The 18,238-nt window shown below is 52.9% G+C and overlaps 1 protein-coding gene and 1 long non-coding RNA gene across 6 annotated transcripts in view; one reads left to right on the top strand and one right to left on the bottom strand.

The window, feature by feature from the left end:
• Positions 1 to 16,189, top strand: part of CAMKK2 (calcium/calmodulin dependent protein kinase kinase 2) — a 58,519-nt gene extending 42,330 nt beyond the window's left edge. The window contains exons 10-17 of one of the 5 annotated variants that reach the window (XM_003907279.4): positions 846 to 1,045; positions 1,602 to 1,655; positions 4,280 to 4,353; positions 4,440 to 4,527; positions 5,585 to 5,713; positions 9,074 to 9,174; positions 9,698 to 9,740; positions 13,026 to 16,189. In XM_003907279.4, coding sequence (XP_003907328.1) covers positions 846 to 1,045; positions 1,602 to 1,655; positions 4,280 to 4,353; positions 4,440 to 4,527; positions 5,585 to 5,713; positions 9,074 to 9,174; positions 9,698 to 9,740; positions 13,026 to 13,196 — 860 coding nt within the window. In that variant the 3' untranslated portion in view covers positions 13,197 to 16,189. Of the gene's footprint in view, positions 1 to 845; positions 1,046 to 1,601; positions 1,656 to 4,279; positions 4,354 to 4,439; positions 4,528 to 5,584; positions 5,714 to 6,873; positions 7,481 to 9,073; positions 9,175 to 9,697; positions 9,741 to 13,025 lie in introns of those variants that run through there. The other 4 variants (XM_017946254.3, XM_003907280.4, XM_017946255.3 and 1 more) reach the window with 4 other exon arrangements.
• Positions 15,306 to 18,194, bottom strand: LOC116268943. The gene is made up of 2 exons (XR_004176230.1): positions 17,734 to 18,194; positions 15,306 to 16,533 (listed from the first exon to the last, which is right to left on the bottom strand). It is a non-coding gene; the product is annotated as an uncharacterized LOC116268943 (long non-coding RNA).
• Positions 18,195 to 18,238: the final 44 nt, after the last annotated feature.

Genomic DNA, 18,238 nt, shown 5'->3' with positions numbered 1-18,238 from the left:
ATGCCCGGCTAATTTTTGTATTTTTCATAGAGATAGGGTTTCACCATGTTGGCCAGGCTGGTCTTGAACTCCTGACCTCAGGTGACCCACCCACCTTGGCCTTCCAAAGTGCTGGGATGACAAGCGTGAGCCACCGCGCCTGGCCAACATGTTAGCTCTTATCCCTGCCTGTCACATAGGATGATTATGAGGTTGAATTAAATGTAAAACGTGAATGTGAAACACCTACCACAGGGCCGGGCTCCCTGCAGAGGGAGCTGCTACTGCTTTTACTGAAATCATCTTTGTCATCATCATCACCCCAGAAACGGCAGCTGGGTCTTCCAGCCCATAGAGCTGGCCTGTACCATGGGCTGGTATCCAGCCAGGAGGAGTTAGCCAAGCCCTCAGTTCTGTGTGTGGTTCACATTTCAAATCGGCATGCTCAGGTCATTGTTGGTTTGGTAAATCAGTTGAGTATTGGCTGTTGGTAAATTAAACTATGTTTTGCTGTCATTCTCACTTCTGGCTGTGAGCCAAGCGCAGCAAAAACTTTCCATGCACTGTCACTTGTGAGTTAATAACAGGCGATTACGAATTGCTGTTGGCAGTGTTCATGTGTCATTGTCGGGAAGGGGTGGGGTGATGGTGGGTTGGGACTTCCTTGAAGACACTTTCCCCCTCATCTTTTAGAGCCTGTCAGTACGTGGCAGGTTTGGGGAGTGGAAGGTTGGAAAAGGCCTGGGTCTGTGGGAGACCAGGCACCAGAGGGTGCCATGCCTATGTCTCCAAGCCATGTGGCCGCATAGAGGTGCTCATGGGGTTTTCTTGCCCCTATCTCCCACCTGCTGTCTACGCCTCCCCAGTACACTACCAGAAGATCATCCACCGTGACATCAAACCTTCCAACCTCCTGGTCGGAGAAGATGGGCACATCAAGATTGCTGACTTCGGTGTGAGCAATGAGTTCAAGGGCAGTGATGCTCTCCTCTCCAACACCGTGGGCACACCCGCCTTCATGGCGCCCGAGTCGCTCTCCGAGACCCGCAAGATCTTCTCTGGGAAGGTAAGCCTGGGCCTGCCTCAGCCACAGAGTTCTGCCTGTGTCAATGTCTTTTGGGCTGTAAGCAGCAGAAACCCAACGCACATAGGCTTAAACAGTGAAGCCACTGGATCATGATACTGAGGGGTAGGCTTCAGGCTTGACTAGATCCAGGGACTCAAACAGAAACCATCTCTCTCCATCTTTCAGTTGTTTTTCTTATTTGGTTTCCTCCACAGGTGGGTCAGGCACCCAGGGACCAGGTTACTTTCTATCATTTGCCAACCTCAGTGGCAAGCGCATTCCTTGTTCTGAATAGCTCCTGTGAAAACCCTGGGGTTGGCTCTGATTGGCCCAACGTGGGTCATGTGGCCATGCTTGAGCCAATCACTATGGCTGGGGGTAGTTGTGCTCTCATTGGCCTGGCCTGGATCCTGTGCCTGCCCCAGAGCCTAGGAGACAGGATTGGTCTCACCCCAACTCTAAGGGCTGAGTCAAGAGGTGGTTCCCCAAAGGAAAGCTGGAGGATTGGAGGCTGGACCGCCCCTTGTGCCCTCACACTAAGCTCTTTTTCTTGTAGGCCTTGGATGTTTGGGCCATGGGCGTGACACTATACTGCTTTGTCTTTGGCCAGGTAAGAGGGTGGGGTGTCCTGTCCCCTCAGTGCTGCTGGGTAGCCCCTGGGTTAATAGTCACCTTTGCAGGGAGACAGTACTTACTTAAGAGTTATTTTAGTCTGGGCATGGTGGCTGACGCCTGTAATCCCAGCACTTTGGGAGGCTGAGGCAGGCGAATCACTTGAGGTTAGGAGTTGGAGACCAGCCTGGCCAACATGGTGAAACCCTGTCTTTACTAAAAATACAAAAAATTAGCCGGGCGTGGTGGCACGTGCCTATAGTCCCAGCTACTCAGGAGCCTGAGGCAGGAGAATCGCCTGAACCCGGGAGGCGTAGTTTGCAGTGAGCTGAGATTGCGCCATTGTATTCCAGCCTAGGCAACAAGAGCGAGACTCTGTCTCAAAAAATAAAATAAAATAAGAGTTATTTTATTTCTACACCTAGATCTCAATGTGAAAAAGGATGCCTTCTCAAATGTACATGTGTATGTATGTCATAATCATATCTATGAAAAAATGGTCTGTTAAAACAGAAGGATTGGCAGAGGCTCTAGAGTTTATTAATAGTTGATAAATTTAGGGCAAGGACAGCAATTCTGCCACCTCTCGCATTTCTGAGCCCAAGACAGACATCACTAATCAATAACCGTACTCTTTCCTCCTGAGCCTGATACTGCTCTGATGTTCTTTCCATCAGGGTATTCCTAGAAGCTCTTGTCAGAGGGGTAACACTGGAATGGAAGTTAAAAGCTGTTTACCATTGTTGATTTAGGGAGTGCTGTTTGGGCTTTTCTGTTGTTGTTATTTTGTTATTATTGATATCTAGGGGCTTCTCTTTTTTTTTTTTTTTTTTTGAGATGGAGTCTCGCTCTGTCACCCAGGCTAGAGTGTAGTGGTGCGATCTCGGCTCACTGCAACCTCCGCCTCCTGGGTTCACGCCATTCTCCTGCCTCACCCTCCTGAGTAGCTGGGACTACAGATGCCAGCCACCACACCCGGCTAATTTTTGTATTTTTGTAGAGATGGTGTTTTGCCATGTTGGCCAGATTGGTCTCAAACTCCTGACCTCAAATGATCTGCCCGCCTGGGCCTCCCAGAGTGCTGGGATTTGCGATTACAGGCCTGAGCCACCGCGCCTGGCCTTCTTGTTTTAACTCTGAAGTTCAGTTTGATTATGTGAGCAGTAAAAACAGGTTTTTCCCTTTCCTGAGCTTGTGTTCTTATCGAGGAAAGCCTGAGAAACTGGTCCCGTGAAGAAGTAAAGGAGTTTATAATGATTGCCTCTCAGTATTTGATTAGAAAAGTTTTCAATCATATAGCAAAGCTGGAAGAATTGTCCCGTGAACACCCACATACCCACCACCTGGATTCTACTATTAACTTTTTCCTGTGCTTGTCTGTTCATTCCTTACCCATCCCTCAGTCCATCTGGTTTCTTACTGTGTTTCAGAGTAAGTTACCACCATCTCTGCTCTTCCTTCCAAATGCCTTAGAAGGCAGTGACTAGCTAGAGCTCAAGCCACTGCTCTTAATGAAATCGTTTTCCTTAGACGGGGTGGTTCAGGTCCCTCTGCCACCTTTTCCAGCGTTTACAGTGCCCCATGTAAAGATTCCTTTTCCAGCACACATGGCCGAGCTCCCGTTGAGTCAGGCCCTCGGCTGGGTGAAAGCATCGATTTGTCACCCAGAAGGTGGTGCAACAATAGGCTTCGGAGTCAGCTGAATCTAGGCTGAAATCGCTCTTCGTACTTCCTGGGGCACATTATTTCTCTGAACTTCTGTTTTTCTCTTCTGTAAAATGAGAATACTACTTGTTATTTCTGATGACTTCTGAGAGGATTGACAGAAATAATTAAGTATCCATTAATTCAGCAGATATTTATTGAGCCCTTACTTTGTGCCAGGAACGCACCTAGTCATGGGAGAGTCCGCAGTGAACAAGACAGACAGAAATCCCTGCTTTCTTGGCGCTAACATTCCTGTGGGAGGGGTTAAACAATAAACAAATAAATCTGTACGATAACGTCAGGGATAAGTGCCACCATGAGGAGTGATGTGGGCGGTGGCGGTATTGGGGGTTGTCTGTTTTAGACAGGGCTTCAGGAAGGCCTCCCTGAGAAGGTGAGCTTTAGTCAGACACCTGCATGGTGGGAGAGACCAAGCCACGTAGATGTTGGTGGGAAGAACATTCCAGGGATGGGGAATAGTGAATGAAAACCTCAGGGCAGGGCATGGCGCAGTCCAGGCTAAGCCCTTGAAAATCACTGCTGCTGCCACAAAGTCTTTTGTGTTATTCATGTCGTTCCTATTGTTCACCTGGCAAGTGGGTGATAAACATTGTTTGCTTTGGTGTAAGTAGGTAAACTGAGGCCCCGCTACAGAGGGAGGCTGCAGTGTGCTTGGGAAAGGCTCTAGCCCTTTGAGAGGGACATTCCTGGGCCATTCCTGGCTCCGCCTTGCGTCGGCCAGGCCCCACACCTGTGTCTGGGCCATTCTCGGGGAGAATGGGAGCTGCTTGCCCCCAACCTGGGCCACGATTGATTTCTCTGCTGTATCCTATGTGGAGTGGCACAGCACAGGTGGCCCTCGAAGGGCAGATGTGGCCATCATTGACTGCCACTCTGACGCTGGCCTTTTTGCAGTGCCCATTCATGGACGAGCGGATCATGTGTTTACACAGTAAGATCAAGAGTCAGGCCCTGGAATTTCCAGACCAGTGAGTATCTGCAGCCGTCCCGTATCACTCCTGTCCGAGTTATTGGCGGTCCCGTGTCTCCCACCCTGATGCGTCTCCCTCCCCAGGCCCGACATAGCTGAGGACTTGAAGGACCTGATCACCCGTATGCTGGACAAGAACCCTGAGTCGAGGATCGTGGTGCCAGAAATCAAGGTACCCTTGGCTTGGCCTGTGCCCCGTGCTTGGAATTGTTTGGCTCAGCCCTGCCTCAGCCAGACCCCACACCCATGTGTCCACAGCGCCACACCCTCCTTGGCACCGCTGTTCTCCCATGCCCCAGGGCCTCTGAGCTGCTGGCGGCTGTTGAGGGTTGGGGAGGAAGATTTGGGCGTTGTGTGCACTGTGATTGTGGGAGTGGGATCTATGACCGGCCAGCCTGCACTTGCTCCAGCTGGCATGGGCTGACAGTATCCACCCTCTGCAGACCAGCCTGGGGCCTCCGTGCTCCACACCCTGCTCCCAGAGCTCAGGTCCTTTCCAAAGGCCAGTCCCTTTGAGAAACTGCAGTGAAGATGGGAGGAAATTAATGAGCTATTCGACCTCCCCAGCCTGCTGAATCCCACCCTCTTGCAGAAAGCACTTTTTGGGAAGTGTACTCCCCCAAAACATCTCCACTAATACCACACACATATATCTGGCCCTTTAGGAAATCTAGAGATTTGCCCTGGGACCTCCTAGGCACCTAGCTCACTGGCATTTGAAGGTCTTAACAGAAGGCAGCCCAAAAAATCATGGATTGGGGCTTGGACCCCAGGGGGCAGACTCCTGTCTGGGTCCTCTCCTGCTCGTGTCCTGCCAGCTGGTCCCACCATGCCTCCAAGTCTCTCTCTCCTGCTGTGAGATGGGGAGAATGCTGCCTGCTGTGCGCCGAGCCTCCCAGGTGTCAGGGATTGTGGCTGAGGAGTGATGGATGCTCCTCGGGCAGCCAGGCAAGGCAGATGCCAAATTCCCGTCACTTCGGCCAAGACCTGGGGCCGGATGGAGAATCACCCCGCTCCCATTTCAGCCTCAAAGCTCCTCCCATTCTGTCTCTCCGTCTTCACATTTCTGCCCCTTCGCTCACCCCTGCCCTCTGCTCGCCAGCTGTCTTGCATGCCTGACCACAGGCCCTCGCCTCTCCCTCCTGCATGCCCTCGTGGCTCCGCTCGCTGGCAGGGCCCTCCGGGAGCCAGCCGCATCTGCCCCTCACCCCTCCTGTCGTTCGTTGAAGCTGCACCCCTGGGTCACGAGGCACGGGGCGGAGCCGTTGCCGTCGGAGGATGAGAACTGCACGCTGGTCGAAGTGACTGAAGAGGAGGTCGAGAACTCAGTCAAACACATTCCCAGCCTGGCGACCGTGGTAAGGCAGATGGACCCCTGACCCACAGCAGGGACCCAGGAGCCTGAGGTGGGGCCTGGCCAGGACAGGCTGGACACAGGCGGGTGCCCGGGAGTCAGGAGATGGCCGGGGGCCGCCCCTAACCCACAGCTGCTGACCTCTGGGCTTCGGTCACGCATCAGGCCAGGTGACCCCTGCATCTTCTGAGCCAGGTTCCGTGTTACCATAGGGAAGGGGAGTTTCTCCCTCTGGAATTCCTGCTTTCAGAGCTCATCAGGGGAGAGGAACTAGGGGAAGTACCAGGCAGGCAAGGGTTGGGAGCCGGAGCCGAGGTCTCTAAGCCAGGATTCCCACCTGGCTGGAATTTCAGGCTCCAGGGTGGATGGTGTAGCATATCTCACGTCTGCCATGTGGGTAGCCACCAGGGATAGAGGCGGGGACTTCCACGCACATGCTCAGAACGTTCTGCCCATCTCGTGAGGGTGGGATTTTGCTTAGGAGCCAGCAGGTCCCCTTTTATGGCCTTGAATTTGGATCCTGACCCAGGAAGAAGGAGCCAGAATGTAGAGTCCTCAGGCCTAACCTTTGAGGCTCTGGAAATCGCCACTGACCAGTCCCTGTCCAGGAGGGCAGTTAGCTCCAAGAGGGAGACCAGGAGTCCCAGGGATCCAGGTTCCAGGCAGCAGGCTTGGGGACAGAGACCAGCAGGTTGTCCCACCACAGCCACCTCAAAAGGCCTGGTTGCAGTTGGCCAGCACTAGTCCCAGTGGGCCGGTGGGCCCCTGGGCTCTGGAAGGGACCCGTGAGACTGGCTGGAAAGGCACAGAAGGTCCAGCTGTGAAGGATTGCCCCTGTAGGAGCCCGGATGCTGCTCCTGCTCCTCCAGCTTTGCACCTCTCCTCTCTGCTTCCCCACACACTTCCTCTCTCCTCCCAAAGCTGAGCCCTGGCTGGGGCATCCAGCCGCATCTTCCTCCACTCTTTCCCCAGCCAGGGCTGTTTGTGACCTTCACTGTTGAAGACTCACCCACACCCACTCACCCTTCCTCAGCCACCCTCCCACCCCCTGCACCCATAGACAAGTAGGCAGCTGGTGTCGGACTCTGCACCCCCCATGGGTTACTCTGTTCCAGGCTCAGGATGTTCTAGTCCTGAATCAGTTGCCCTCCCTTTCCTCCCCAGGTCTCAGCTGCAGGTTCTTGGGAGAAAGCGTCTGGCCCTGGAGGTCTGGAGTAGGCGTTCATTATTTGGGAATCACTTGTTGAATTCTGGGAGCAGGGGCTGAGTGGAGTGATGAACAAAACTCCCATGGCCTCGGCCATGCTTGAGAGGCAGATGCTGGTCAAACCAACAAATGTATGTACAGTGCAGTAGAGGGACCGCAGGACATGCCCCTAATGGAGGGACACTTGGCCCCACTGGGAAGAAGTGGATAGACACCGAGAGGATGGTAGGGTGTTAACTCCGCTGAGAGAGGGCGGAGGGGCTCACACACACCGGGCGGGGCCGCTGAAGCAGGGCAAGGAAGGTGGAGGGAGTGTGTGGTGAGGTTTCACATCTTTACTCCTAGAGCATGGGTTTGAATCAGGGTCTGAACCAGGGCAGCTGGAGCAGGGATGGGCAGGTAGATATTGGGAAGTGGTCTGACTTGGGACAAGATGGCAAGGTCCAGGCCCCCTGCATGTGTTCATCATTCAGCAAACACTCATGGAGCAGCCAGTGTGTGCCAGGCACAGGTGTCAAAGAGGAGCACAGCCCAGTGCCTGCTCTCGGGGGCAGGGGCTGGGGGAGGGCTGCTGGGGGAGGGGCTCCTGGCCTTATAAGAAAGATGGACCTGGGAAGAATCAGCCTCCTGTGTGATCAGAGGCCAGTGCAGAGAGGTGCAGGGGCTGGGGGCTTCACAGAGGAGGAGCTCCTGCCCTGGGGTGACAAGGCCACAGGGGAGGTGGCAGGGTGGGCTCACCTGGGGGAGTGACACTTGCCCAGACTCAGAGGAAACAGGGGCTGGTGTGTCCCAGTGACTGACTGTAAGAACGTCAGTCGGGGAAGAGGCCTTTATTCTCTCTCTTTTTTTTTTTTTTGAGATAGAGTTTTGCTCTTGTTTCCCAGGCTGGAGTGTAGTGGCGTGGTCTTGGCTCACTGCAACCTCCGCCTCCTGGGTTCAAACAATTTTCCTGCCTCAGCCTCCCGAGGAGCTAGGATGACAGGTGCCCACCACCACGCCCAGCTAATTTTTGTATTTTTAGTGGAGACGGGATTTCTCCATGCTGGCCAGGCTGGTCTCAAACTCCTGACCTCAGGTGATCTACCCGCCTCAGCCTTCCAAAGTGCTGGTATTACAGGTGTGAGCCACTGCGCCCGGCCCCCCGCTCCTTCTTTTAAATTGAGGTAGAATTCACATAACATAAAATTAAAGTGAACAATTCAGTGGCGTTTGTGACATTCACAGTGGCATGCAATTATCCCCTCAATAGTTCTGAACATTTTCATTACTTCACACCCCCGCCCATCAGCAGTGACTCTCCATTCCCCTCCCCGCAGCCCTGACACCCACTCACCTGCCCTCTGTGTCTATAGATTTGTGTATTCTGGTGGAATCCTACACTCTGAGGCCTTTCGGGCCTGGCTACTTTGACGTAGCAGGTTTTCACGGTCCGTTCGTGTTGTACAAGGATTAGTGCTTCACTCCTTCTTACGGCTGAATCATGTTCCATTGCACGGACAGACCGCTTTGAGTTTATCTGTTCTTCAGTTGATGGGCATTTGGGTGTTTGCACCTTTTGGTAAATTAGTGTTTCTTAAACACTTATTCTTCTTGTTAGCAGCAAATGCTTAAAAAGTCAGAAGCTCCATGAATTCCCGAAACAGCTTGAAGGGGCACCGCGCCCTGGTTGGGGTGGGGTGAGGGGCCCAGTGACTCTTAGGGGGTCTGCAGGCCATTCCCTTCATGGGAAATGGCAGCCAAGAGCATCACCAAGAGTGACTGGTTCACGTCCTTGCTCCAGAACTTTCCGGGGCTCTCTGGCTGACCACAGGCCAAGTTCCAGACCCCTCTGGGTGGGGATTCTGAGTCAGGTAGTGAGGGGACCAGATCTGGGTTTTGGAAGGGATGGGAGGGAGGTGGAAAGCAGGGAGGCCTGGGAGAGATGCTGAGCAGTGGCTGAAGGTGTGGTGCAGGACAGCACCTTTTTCCAGAGGATTCTTTTGGTGGGGGTTGGTTGCAGCGGCGGGGGGCTGTCCAGTTTCTCTCAAAGGCCTGCCATCAGCCACCAGCCCTGGGCGCTGGCAGGGGCTGGGGAGAAGGAAGAGGGAGGATGTTGCCCGGAATCGCCCCCACCTGGCCAAGCAGTCACCTGCCACCTCCTCTTTTCTCCCTCTTCAGATCCTGGTGAAGACCATGATACGTAAACGCTCCTTTGGGAACCCATTCGAGGGCAGCCGGCGGGAGGAGCGTTCCCTGTCAGCGCCTGGAAACCTGCTCACGTGAGTGGCCGCCTGCCTTCTTGGGTGGGGGAGTGGGGGCTGGAGGCTGAGCTTGGGGCAGCCCTGCCCAGAGCAGTCTGCACAGGTCCTCCCTGAAGTGGCACCATCTGGAGAGACTCAGATGAGACCCACCTGGTGCACTGGGACAGTCAGCACCCCAGCCTGGGCTCAGCTCACCTCCTTTTGCTGACAGCTAATCCACCTGAAATTTACGTTTCTCGGGGACTTGCACTGTAGCTGGGGGGCTCTTGGCAGTCAGAGGAAAAGCACTTTTGTGGCCCAGGAGTGTGAGTGCCTGATGGGGAGGTTTGAGGCTCTGTGCTGGGCGAGCAGTGTGGTCTCATTCAGGACTGTGTGTGTCCATGCAGAGGGGTGTCCACTCACCTGCTGTCAATGCCACCCTGGCTCCAGCTCTATGAAGCTAGTGTTTGGGGTCTGAGTGTCTCTGGGTGGGGGAATGGGCATCTCGTGGATCCCAAGCGTCCCTTCTCACTTCCCTTTTCCCTCCCTCTGGTGATTCCAGCAAAAAACCAACCAGGGAATGTGAGTCCCTGTCTGAGCTCAAGGTAACACCTGCCTGCCTGTGCCGTAGCCTCTGCTGGGGCCTGAGGGGGGGTGGGTGGGCAGCTGCAGAGCACGGGGGCATCCCCACCCAGGCAGACGCTCCTTCCAGCCTGAGCTGCTGTGGCCGGGCTCACCACGGGCCTCCAGACCCAGTATTAGAACGAGGGGCCTCGGGGGCTTGGACCCGATGGTGGGTCATGCATGTGGGCTGGGGCTGCGGGTGCATGGCGCTCCAGCTGGAATGCCTGAGAATGCACCCAGGTCTGAAGATTCCATGTGGCACCCACGTCTTCTCAGTGCACGTCAATGGCGTTGAAGCTCTGTCACGGGGCCCGTGGGTGCCCCCCGCCGAGTCCGCATGGTCAGTGCATAGATCAGGCATGTTGCACTGTGTGGCTCTTTGCTAGGGGCTCTCCAGCCTCCACTTCTCTTTCTCTGATGTGTTTAGACTTAGAAAATAAGTCCCCTTCCCACCTGTTACAAAGTAATGTAAGAGTTCCCTCCCCCGAGTGGATGCAGACCTTGCTGTGAGCCACCCTTCCTTCATACGCATACCCAGCCCAGGTGACCAGAACCTCCCAGGACAGATGAAGCCTTGTGTCCCTATGAGACCGGGAGAACCTGCTGGGCACCCCTGCTGCAGGTGCTGTGGTGGGTGGGGACCCCACTGCCCTTCCCAGTGAGCCCGTCGTGGCCACCTGACTCGGTGGGAGCTCCAGGCAGTCACTTCTGTTTCTTAAAAATAGCTTTATTGAGGTTCAATTCACATACCATGCAATTCACCCATGGGAAGTGTTTGATTCTGTGGTTTCTAATAGAGTTTTGCAGCCATCATCACCATCAACTGTACGACATTTTCATCAGCCCAAGAAGGCACCCTACACTCCTTAGCTGTCCCCATCCAACTCCCCCACCCCAGTAACCACTCGTCTTTTAGTTTTCTATGGATTTGCCGATTCTGGACATTTCGTATAAATGGCATCATACACTACGTGGCCTTCTGTGTCTGGCTTCTTTCACTCAGCATCGTGTTTTCAAGGTTCATCCATGCTCTACATGTATTAGTGCTTCATTCCTTTTTGTGGCCAAATAATATTCCATTGTATGGACACACCTCAGTTTGTTCATCCATTTCTCTGTGGATGAACTTGTCTCCACCTTTTGGCTATCGAATGAAGACTGATGCTATGAACATTCCTGTACAAGTGTTAGGAGCTGGCTTACAAGATGAAATGGATTGACCACCAGGCTGGGCAATCCGAGCACTTTGGGAGGCCAAGGCAGGTGGATCACGAGGTCAGGAGTTCGAGACCAGCCTGGCCAATATGGTGAAACCCTGTCTCTACTAAAAATACAAAAATTAGCCAGGCGTGGTTGCACACGCTTGTAGTCCCAGCTACTCAGGAGGTGAGGCAGGAGAATCACTTGAACCTGGGAGGTGGAGAGTGCGGTGAGCTGAGATTGCGCCATTGCACTCCAGCCTGGGCAACAAGAGCGAAAAATCTGTCTCAAAAAAAAAAAGAAAAAGAAAAATGGATTGGCCACCCATCCTGTGGGAGTCAGGGCTTATATGGTAATCTAGGAGGAACACCTGTTTGGGAATTATTTATGCTTTTGAGAGAAACCTTGCCCTCCAGCATAGAGCACGGAAGACGGCAGTCCTTCAGAACCAGTCTTCAGCAGCCTCAGAAGGCAGACGCAGTCCCCAGCTTGTGCCCACACAGATGCCTGGGCAGCTCAGCCTTGGGTGTGAGCCTCACGGATGATGGAGTGGAAACCCAGCGGGTTGGCCTTTCCTCGGCCTTCCTCCTCTCAATCTCCATTTTAGGGTCTGCCAAACTGGGGCTGCCTCCTGTCTGTGAGCAAGTCTGCTCTTGGTTTCTTTTCTGTTTTCTTTCTTTCTTTTTTTTTTTTTTTTTTTGAGACAGGGTCTCGCTCTGTCGCCCAGGCTGGAGTGTTGGAGTATGGTGGTGTGGTCTCGGCTCACTGCAACGTCTGCCTCCTAGGCTCAAGCGATTCTCCTGCCTCAGCTTCCTGAGTAGCTGGGATTATAGATGTGTGCCACCATGCCCAGCTAATTTTTGTATTTTTTTAGTAGAGACAGGGTTTCACCATGTTGGCCAGGCTGGTCTAGAACTCCTGACCTCAGGTGATCTGCCTGCCTCGGCCTCCCAAAGTAGTGGGATTACAGGCGTGAGCCACTGTGCCTGGCCTTAATTTCAATGAGATCAAAATTGCAAGACACCAGCAGATGGAGAGTGGCCCAAAGGGCTGTACTGCCCCTTCCTTCCCTCACCTGTGATCCCCTGCCCTCAGCCCCCAGCATGCCAGCCCTTATCAACAGGCAACTGCGAGGGCAGAGACTGAAGGCCTGACCTCTCCCCGGGGACCTTACCCGCATTCTCCATCAGAAACATAGCAAGCCAGACATCACGCTTTCTCTTCCCTTGTGTAAGGACAGTCTCCCTCCTGGACAGGAGACACGGACTGTTGTTGGGGAGGGACAGACAGTAACCCATGGCATGCCCAGTGGCCTCCCTAAGAACGGGGGAGCTTGTGTGATGGTGGTGAGGGGATGGGCCCCTCCTTGGGGATTCCCATTGCATCTGTCACACCATCCATGCTGTCACATTGGTGGCTCCAGCCTGGGCTCTTCAGGGACACAAGGGCTCTCCTTCTCCCACTTCCAAGAAGGAAGGGGCCTCCTCTTCTGTCTGAGGTGCTCCTACCTCAGGGCTGGCTGCAGGAAGGCTGAGGCGGGAGGATCCCTGGAGCAGTTGTCAGCAGCCCTTTCTTGAGGGCCAGCTGTGTGCCAGGCCAGGCAGGGGAGGCTCTGATCACCCCCCACACAAGGAACTCAACATCTGGTGACTGAGGACAAGCATCACAGTCCCTTCCCTGTAAGAGCTCATAGCCTAAGTGGGGGGTCGAAGTACCTAAAAACCTGGTATGACAGGTGCCATAGGGTGGGGGGTGCCTTCTACGTGGGATTTGTGCAATGATTTTTGGTGTTACATAGTTTTGGAACAGTTGTACAGTTCCTTGCTATTTTTGGCAAATGATGCTGGTCTTTCATTTACAGAGGAGTTGGGTGCAAAGTCTCCTTTGAAAAATTCATGTGAGCGAGGAAAAGGGGAGAGGATCTCAAAGACTGAGTTACCTAGATCACGTTCCAGGGGGTGCGCGACGGCCCACTTGGGCAGGGGGCCCCGATGTGGGAGCAGCTGGCTCAGGGCCTCGCTGGCATTTCTCGGAGTCTTAATGTTGGTTTTCTGTTCGGTGAGCAGGAAGCAAGGCAGCGAAGACAACCTCCAGGGCACCGACCCGCCCCCCGTGGGGGAGGAGGAAGTGCTCTTGTGAGAGGCAGTCCCTGCGTGGAAAGATGCCGGGCCCCCGCCGCCGGCTCCCCCACACGCATGCATCCACCGCGGCCGGAGGAGGCGATGGAGCCCGAGTAGCTGCCTGGATCGCTCGACCTCGCATGCGCGCCGCATCGCCTCTTGGGGGCTGCTGCACCGCGTTTCCATAGCAGCATGTCCTACGGAAACCCAGCACGTGTGTAGAGCCTCGATCGTCATCTCTGGTTATCTGTTTTTTCCTTTGTTGTTTTAAAGGGGCCAAAAAAAAAAAAAAAAAAAAAAAAAAGGACTTGACTCCATGACGTCGACCTTGGCCGCTGGCTGGCTGAACAGGCGGGTGTGAGGAGTTGCAGACCCAAACCCATGTGCATTTTGGGACAATTGCTTTTTAAAACGTTTTTATGCCAAAAATCCTTCATTGTGATTTTCAGAACCGTGTCAGATATACCAAGTGACTGTGTGTGGGGTTTGACAACTGTGGAAAGGTGAGCAGGAAACTCCAGTGGTCTCAGGCCATGGAGGTGTTTGCTGCATTTGATAGGGAGTAGGGGGCTAGATGTGGCTCCTTGTACAAACCCCAAACCATGGCACCTTCCAGAGCCATGGTCTCAAGGAGTCAGAGCAGGGCTGGCCCTCAGTAGCTGCAGGGAGCTTTGATGCAACTTATTTGTAAGAAGGATTTTTAAATTTTTTAATGGGTAGAATTGTCAGGAAGGCGGAAAGGGCTTGAAATTTAATAAGTGCTTCTGGAAGGGGATTTTCCAAGCCTGGAAGGGTATTCAGCAGCTGTGGTGGGAAAAAGTTTCTCCTGAAAGACTGAACGTGTTTCTTCATGACAGCTGCTCAAAGTAGGTTTCTGAGATAGTTGACCGAGCTCTGGTAAATCTCTTTGTCCAATTACGGAAACTTCAGGGTGAAATCCTATGCTTCCATGTACATTACATGGCTTAAGATTAAACAAAAAACCATTTTCAAGTCTCTAACCAGACTGAACTCTAAAGCACAGTAGTTCAGAAATGATTATATTTCACGGCTTCAGACATGTGATCAGTTAGAGCCGATGAAACCTATGCCCGCCTGTGTATATTAGCAGCTTAGCTAGTTCATAACCTGTATATTCTAAAGACTGCTAAGGTTTTGTTTTCATTTTAAATCCTAGCTGATTGTTGTGGTCAATGAAATATCCAGTTTCTGGAGGGCCAGTTGGGAAATGCTTTCACTGGACCGAAAGACAAATGTTCATCCTGAGGATCTGAGCTTCCCTAGACTCCACACAATAACCTTGGGACACCCTTTTAGAGAAGATTGTTGAAACCCACAGCACCCCTTGGGCTATGAGGAAACCAGGGCTTGGCACAGGAAGTTCCCCTTTGTAGCTAACAGTCCAGCAAGAAAGGGTTCATCTTTTTGACTTCCAATTAATATTGGGAAGTTTGGTTGAGGTTCAAGTGTGACTCCTTTCAGAGTCACAGGTAGGGGAGTGTGAAGTTGAGGGGGATGAAAGCTGGAAGGACTCTGGAAGATTTCCAGCTCTGCTTTCCAGGGCTTGGCAGAATCTGGACTGGGGAAAGACGGCACTGGGAAACTCTGCTTCCCCGTCGTTTACATCTGATCAGCCCTGGTGTGAGGACTTCTCAGACAAGGGCAAGACCGTGTGCCCCTGCCCAGCCCATTCATGGAGCCCTGGGCCTTCTTGGCTTCCATAGATCCTAAGCTCTTGACTATAGTTTAGCCAGACTTGTTTTGCTATCTTATAAGCAGTTCAGAATTAGGGAATGCTGGTTTTGAAGAGCAAAGGACAGGTAGTCTAGAGAGGGCCATCTGGCCTGCCTGCTGGGTAACCCAGCACTTCCTCTTTCCCTCCTGACTTTACGTTTATGGGGAGAGGACTCAATAGCTCCACCCCTTCTGGCACCAGAAGGGGCTTGGTTAGTTTGCAATAAGCACCTTGCAGAGGTTAAAGCCAGCGGGTCCCTAGTCTTAGGCCCAGCCTGCTTGTGTGGGCTCTGGCCTGGCCCGGTGGCTGGCCCAGGGGGCGGCAGTGCTCAGAGCTTCTGCAGGGCTTCTCTTGTTTACACAGCTGCATCAGACAATGCCATTTCTCCCCACCATGGAACCTTCCATCTAAGATTTCTTCCAGGGAATGCCAGCAATCAGGCAGCACCCAGCTGTGGGGGCAGTGGGGTGGGGGAGGCCCACATTGATGACTTTTTTTTTTTTTTTTTTACGAAAAAACACCAAAGCAAGCTGTGGAAAGGACCCACCCCACATGAAAAGGATAAGCCAAGATAGCTGTAAACACAAAGCATTTGAGCTGCCACTCTGTTGGAGCACATTGATTTTTCAAAAGCCAGCTCTGTCAGGAAAGGAGGTGCTGTTATGAGCAGCTCTTCCAGGGGGGCAAAGAGGACGCCCATAATTTCTTCCATTGCTGGCTCATCTGTGGGACCAATCTGGTGTAAGCAACCTGTGGCCTGCACCTGTGGCCTCGAAGGAAGCACAAACCCTCCATCCACTTCCCATTTCCTCTACCCTTTTCCACCTCCCCCTTCCATCCCACCAGCTGCCAGTGGCTCCCAGAAAGCCTTATTGAGCCCCTTGTTGACACTTAGGGCTGCAGAGGCCTCTCCCCACTGGCTTGGCCTTTCCTGAGAGGCAGGGCTCCCATCCTCAGAGCCTTTCTGGAACAAGGAGAATGCCTGTGCAGGTGGACACAGGCCTGGCCTGTCGCTGTCACTTGTCTTCCAGCAGGGAGCTTCACGTTGCCGAGTGGAAGAACCATGACCTCCACTTGCTTCCAAGGTGCTAGGGAAGTTTCAGGGTACGCTGGTTCCCCTCTCCAGCTGGAGGCCGAGTTTCTGGGGACTGCAGACTTTTCTACTCTGTGATCAATTCAACGCCCGATGCTTCTGTTTCATTCCTGACCCTTTCTACTATGCATTTTCCTTTTATCAGGTGTATAAAGTTAAATACTGTGTATTTATCACTAAAAAGTACATGAACTTAAGAGAAAAATAAGCCTTTCGTGTTTTTCCACAGATGTTTAAGCTTCTCTGTAAAGTTGAAATAAACAGACAGCAAAATGGTGCAAAGCCTAGGCCTCTTTGGGAGGTTTGTATTGGTTGTTGTTTATTTAGGCCATCTGCCCTGATGTCTGTATTCGTTCCTCAGGCTGACAGTGAGGTCAGACGCCCAAGTCAAAGCTAATGTATTCAGCAGATCTCTAATTTAGAGCATGTCCTAGGACCTCGCTACTCAGTGTGGTTCCCAGACCAGCAGCGCCAGTGTCACCTGCGAGTGGGCTAGAAATGTAGGTGCCAGCTGGGCACGGTGGTTCACGCCTGCAATCCCAGCACTTTGGGAGGCCAAGGCGGAAGGATTGCTTGAGTCCAGGAGTTCGAGACCAGCCTGGACAACATGGCAAGACCCCATCTCTCTAAAAAAAAAAAAAAGAAAAAAAATTACAAAATTAATCGAGTGTGGTGGTGCATGCCTGTGGTCCCACAGCTACTCGGGAGGCTGAGGTGAGGGGATTGTGTGAGCCCTGGAGGTCAAGGCTTCAGTGAGCTGTGATCATGCCACTGCACACCAGACTGGGCAACAGGGCGAGACCCTGTCTCAAAAATTAAAAGAAAAAAAGAAATGCAGATGCCCAGGCTTGGCTTAAACCTGCTCCCCAGGTGACTCATCTGCATGCTGAAGTTTTAACAGCACTGCTCTCGCAGGCAGGTAATCGCAAGATTCTGGTGGACGCCAGACAGGTGCGCAGCCCCGGAGCAGTCTCAGTCACACTGAACTATGGCCTGGTATGCCACGTGATACTTTACCCCCTGAGGTAGGGATTAACCCTGTTTTATGGATCATCATCTGTGAAGTGAGGCTCCAAAAGTTAAGTCAGTTGTCCAAGGGTTAGAATTTGCCAGCAGAACCCTTCTGGTTTTCTTTTTTTCTTTTTTGAGACAGGGTCTCGTTCTGTCACCCAGGTTGGAGTGCAGTGGCAGTCTCGGCTCACTGCAACCTCCACCTCTCAGGCTTAAGTGATCCATCCACCTCAGGTTCCAAAGTAGCTGGGACCACAGGGGCCCACCACCACACCCGCCCCCGCACCCAGGTAATTCTTAAATTTTTTATAGAGACAGAATCTCACTATATTGCCCAGGCCTGGTCTCAAACTCCTGGACTCAAGCCATCCTCCCACCTCAGCCTCCCAAGTAGCTGGGACTACAGGTGTGCACCACCATGCCTGGCTAATTTTTAAATTATTTGTAGGGATGAGGTCTTGCTATATGTTGCCCAGGCTGGTTGGTCTCAAACTCCTGGCCCAAGTAATCCTCCTGCCTCAGCCTCCCGAAGTGCTGGGATGACGGGCGCACATCACCACACCCAGCCCCCTGCTGGTGTTCATGGCATCTGGAAACACCCCCCATCCCGCACCCCAGCGCTGGCTTTCACTCTTCTATTTTAGAAAAGAGGAGGCTAAACAACATCTCCCCCACTTTGGAAGACAGCCAGTGACCATCACTCCTTAACGAGCAAGGTCATAGATACACCCATTGCCTTCAGTCTGTTTTGTGCTGCTGTTACAGAGGACCTAAGACTGGGTAATTTATAAAGAATAAAAATTGATTTCTCATACTTCTGGAGGCCAGGAAGCTCAAGATCAAGGTGCCGGCAGGTTTTGTATCTGGTGAGGGCTGCTGTCTGCTTCCGAGAGGGTGCCCTGGTGCTGCATCCTTTGGAGGGAGGGAGTTGTCCTCGCATGGCAGACACTGGCAGGGCAGACGGCATGATCTCCCTCTCTAGCCCTTGTATAGGGCACCGACCCCATTCATGAGGGCAGCACAGTCCTGATCAGTCACTTCCCCAAGGCTTCACCTCCCAGTAAGGTTGCATTGGGGATTAAGTTTCCAACATGTGAATTTCGGTAGACACATTCAGCCCATATCAGCAGTCCTAAGCATTCCAGCTTCATTTGACCCATGTGCCCAGGCAAGCACTGTTTATTTTTTCAGACAGGGTCTCACACTGGTGCCCAGGCTGGAGTACAGTGGCACCATCATAGCTCACTGCAGCCTCAACCTCTGGGCTCAAGTGATCCTCCGGCCTCAGCCACCCAAGTAGCTGGAACTACAGATATACAC

The sequence above is a fragment of the Papio anubis genome, chromosome 9 (genome assembly GCF_008728515.1).
Source record: "Papio anubis isolate 15944 chromosome 9, Panubis1.0, whole genome shotgun sequence".
In the NCBI taxonomy this organism is placed as follows: domain Eukaryota; kingdom Metazoa; phylum Chordata; class Mammalia; order Primates; family Cercopithecidae; genus Papio; species Papio anubis.
The sequence above is the reverse complement of the archived record's forward strand: the minus strand, read 5'-3'. Positions and strand labels throughout refer to the sequence as shown.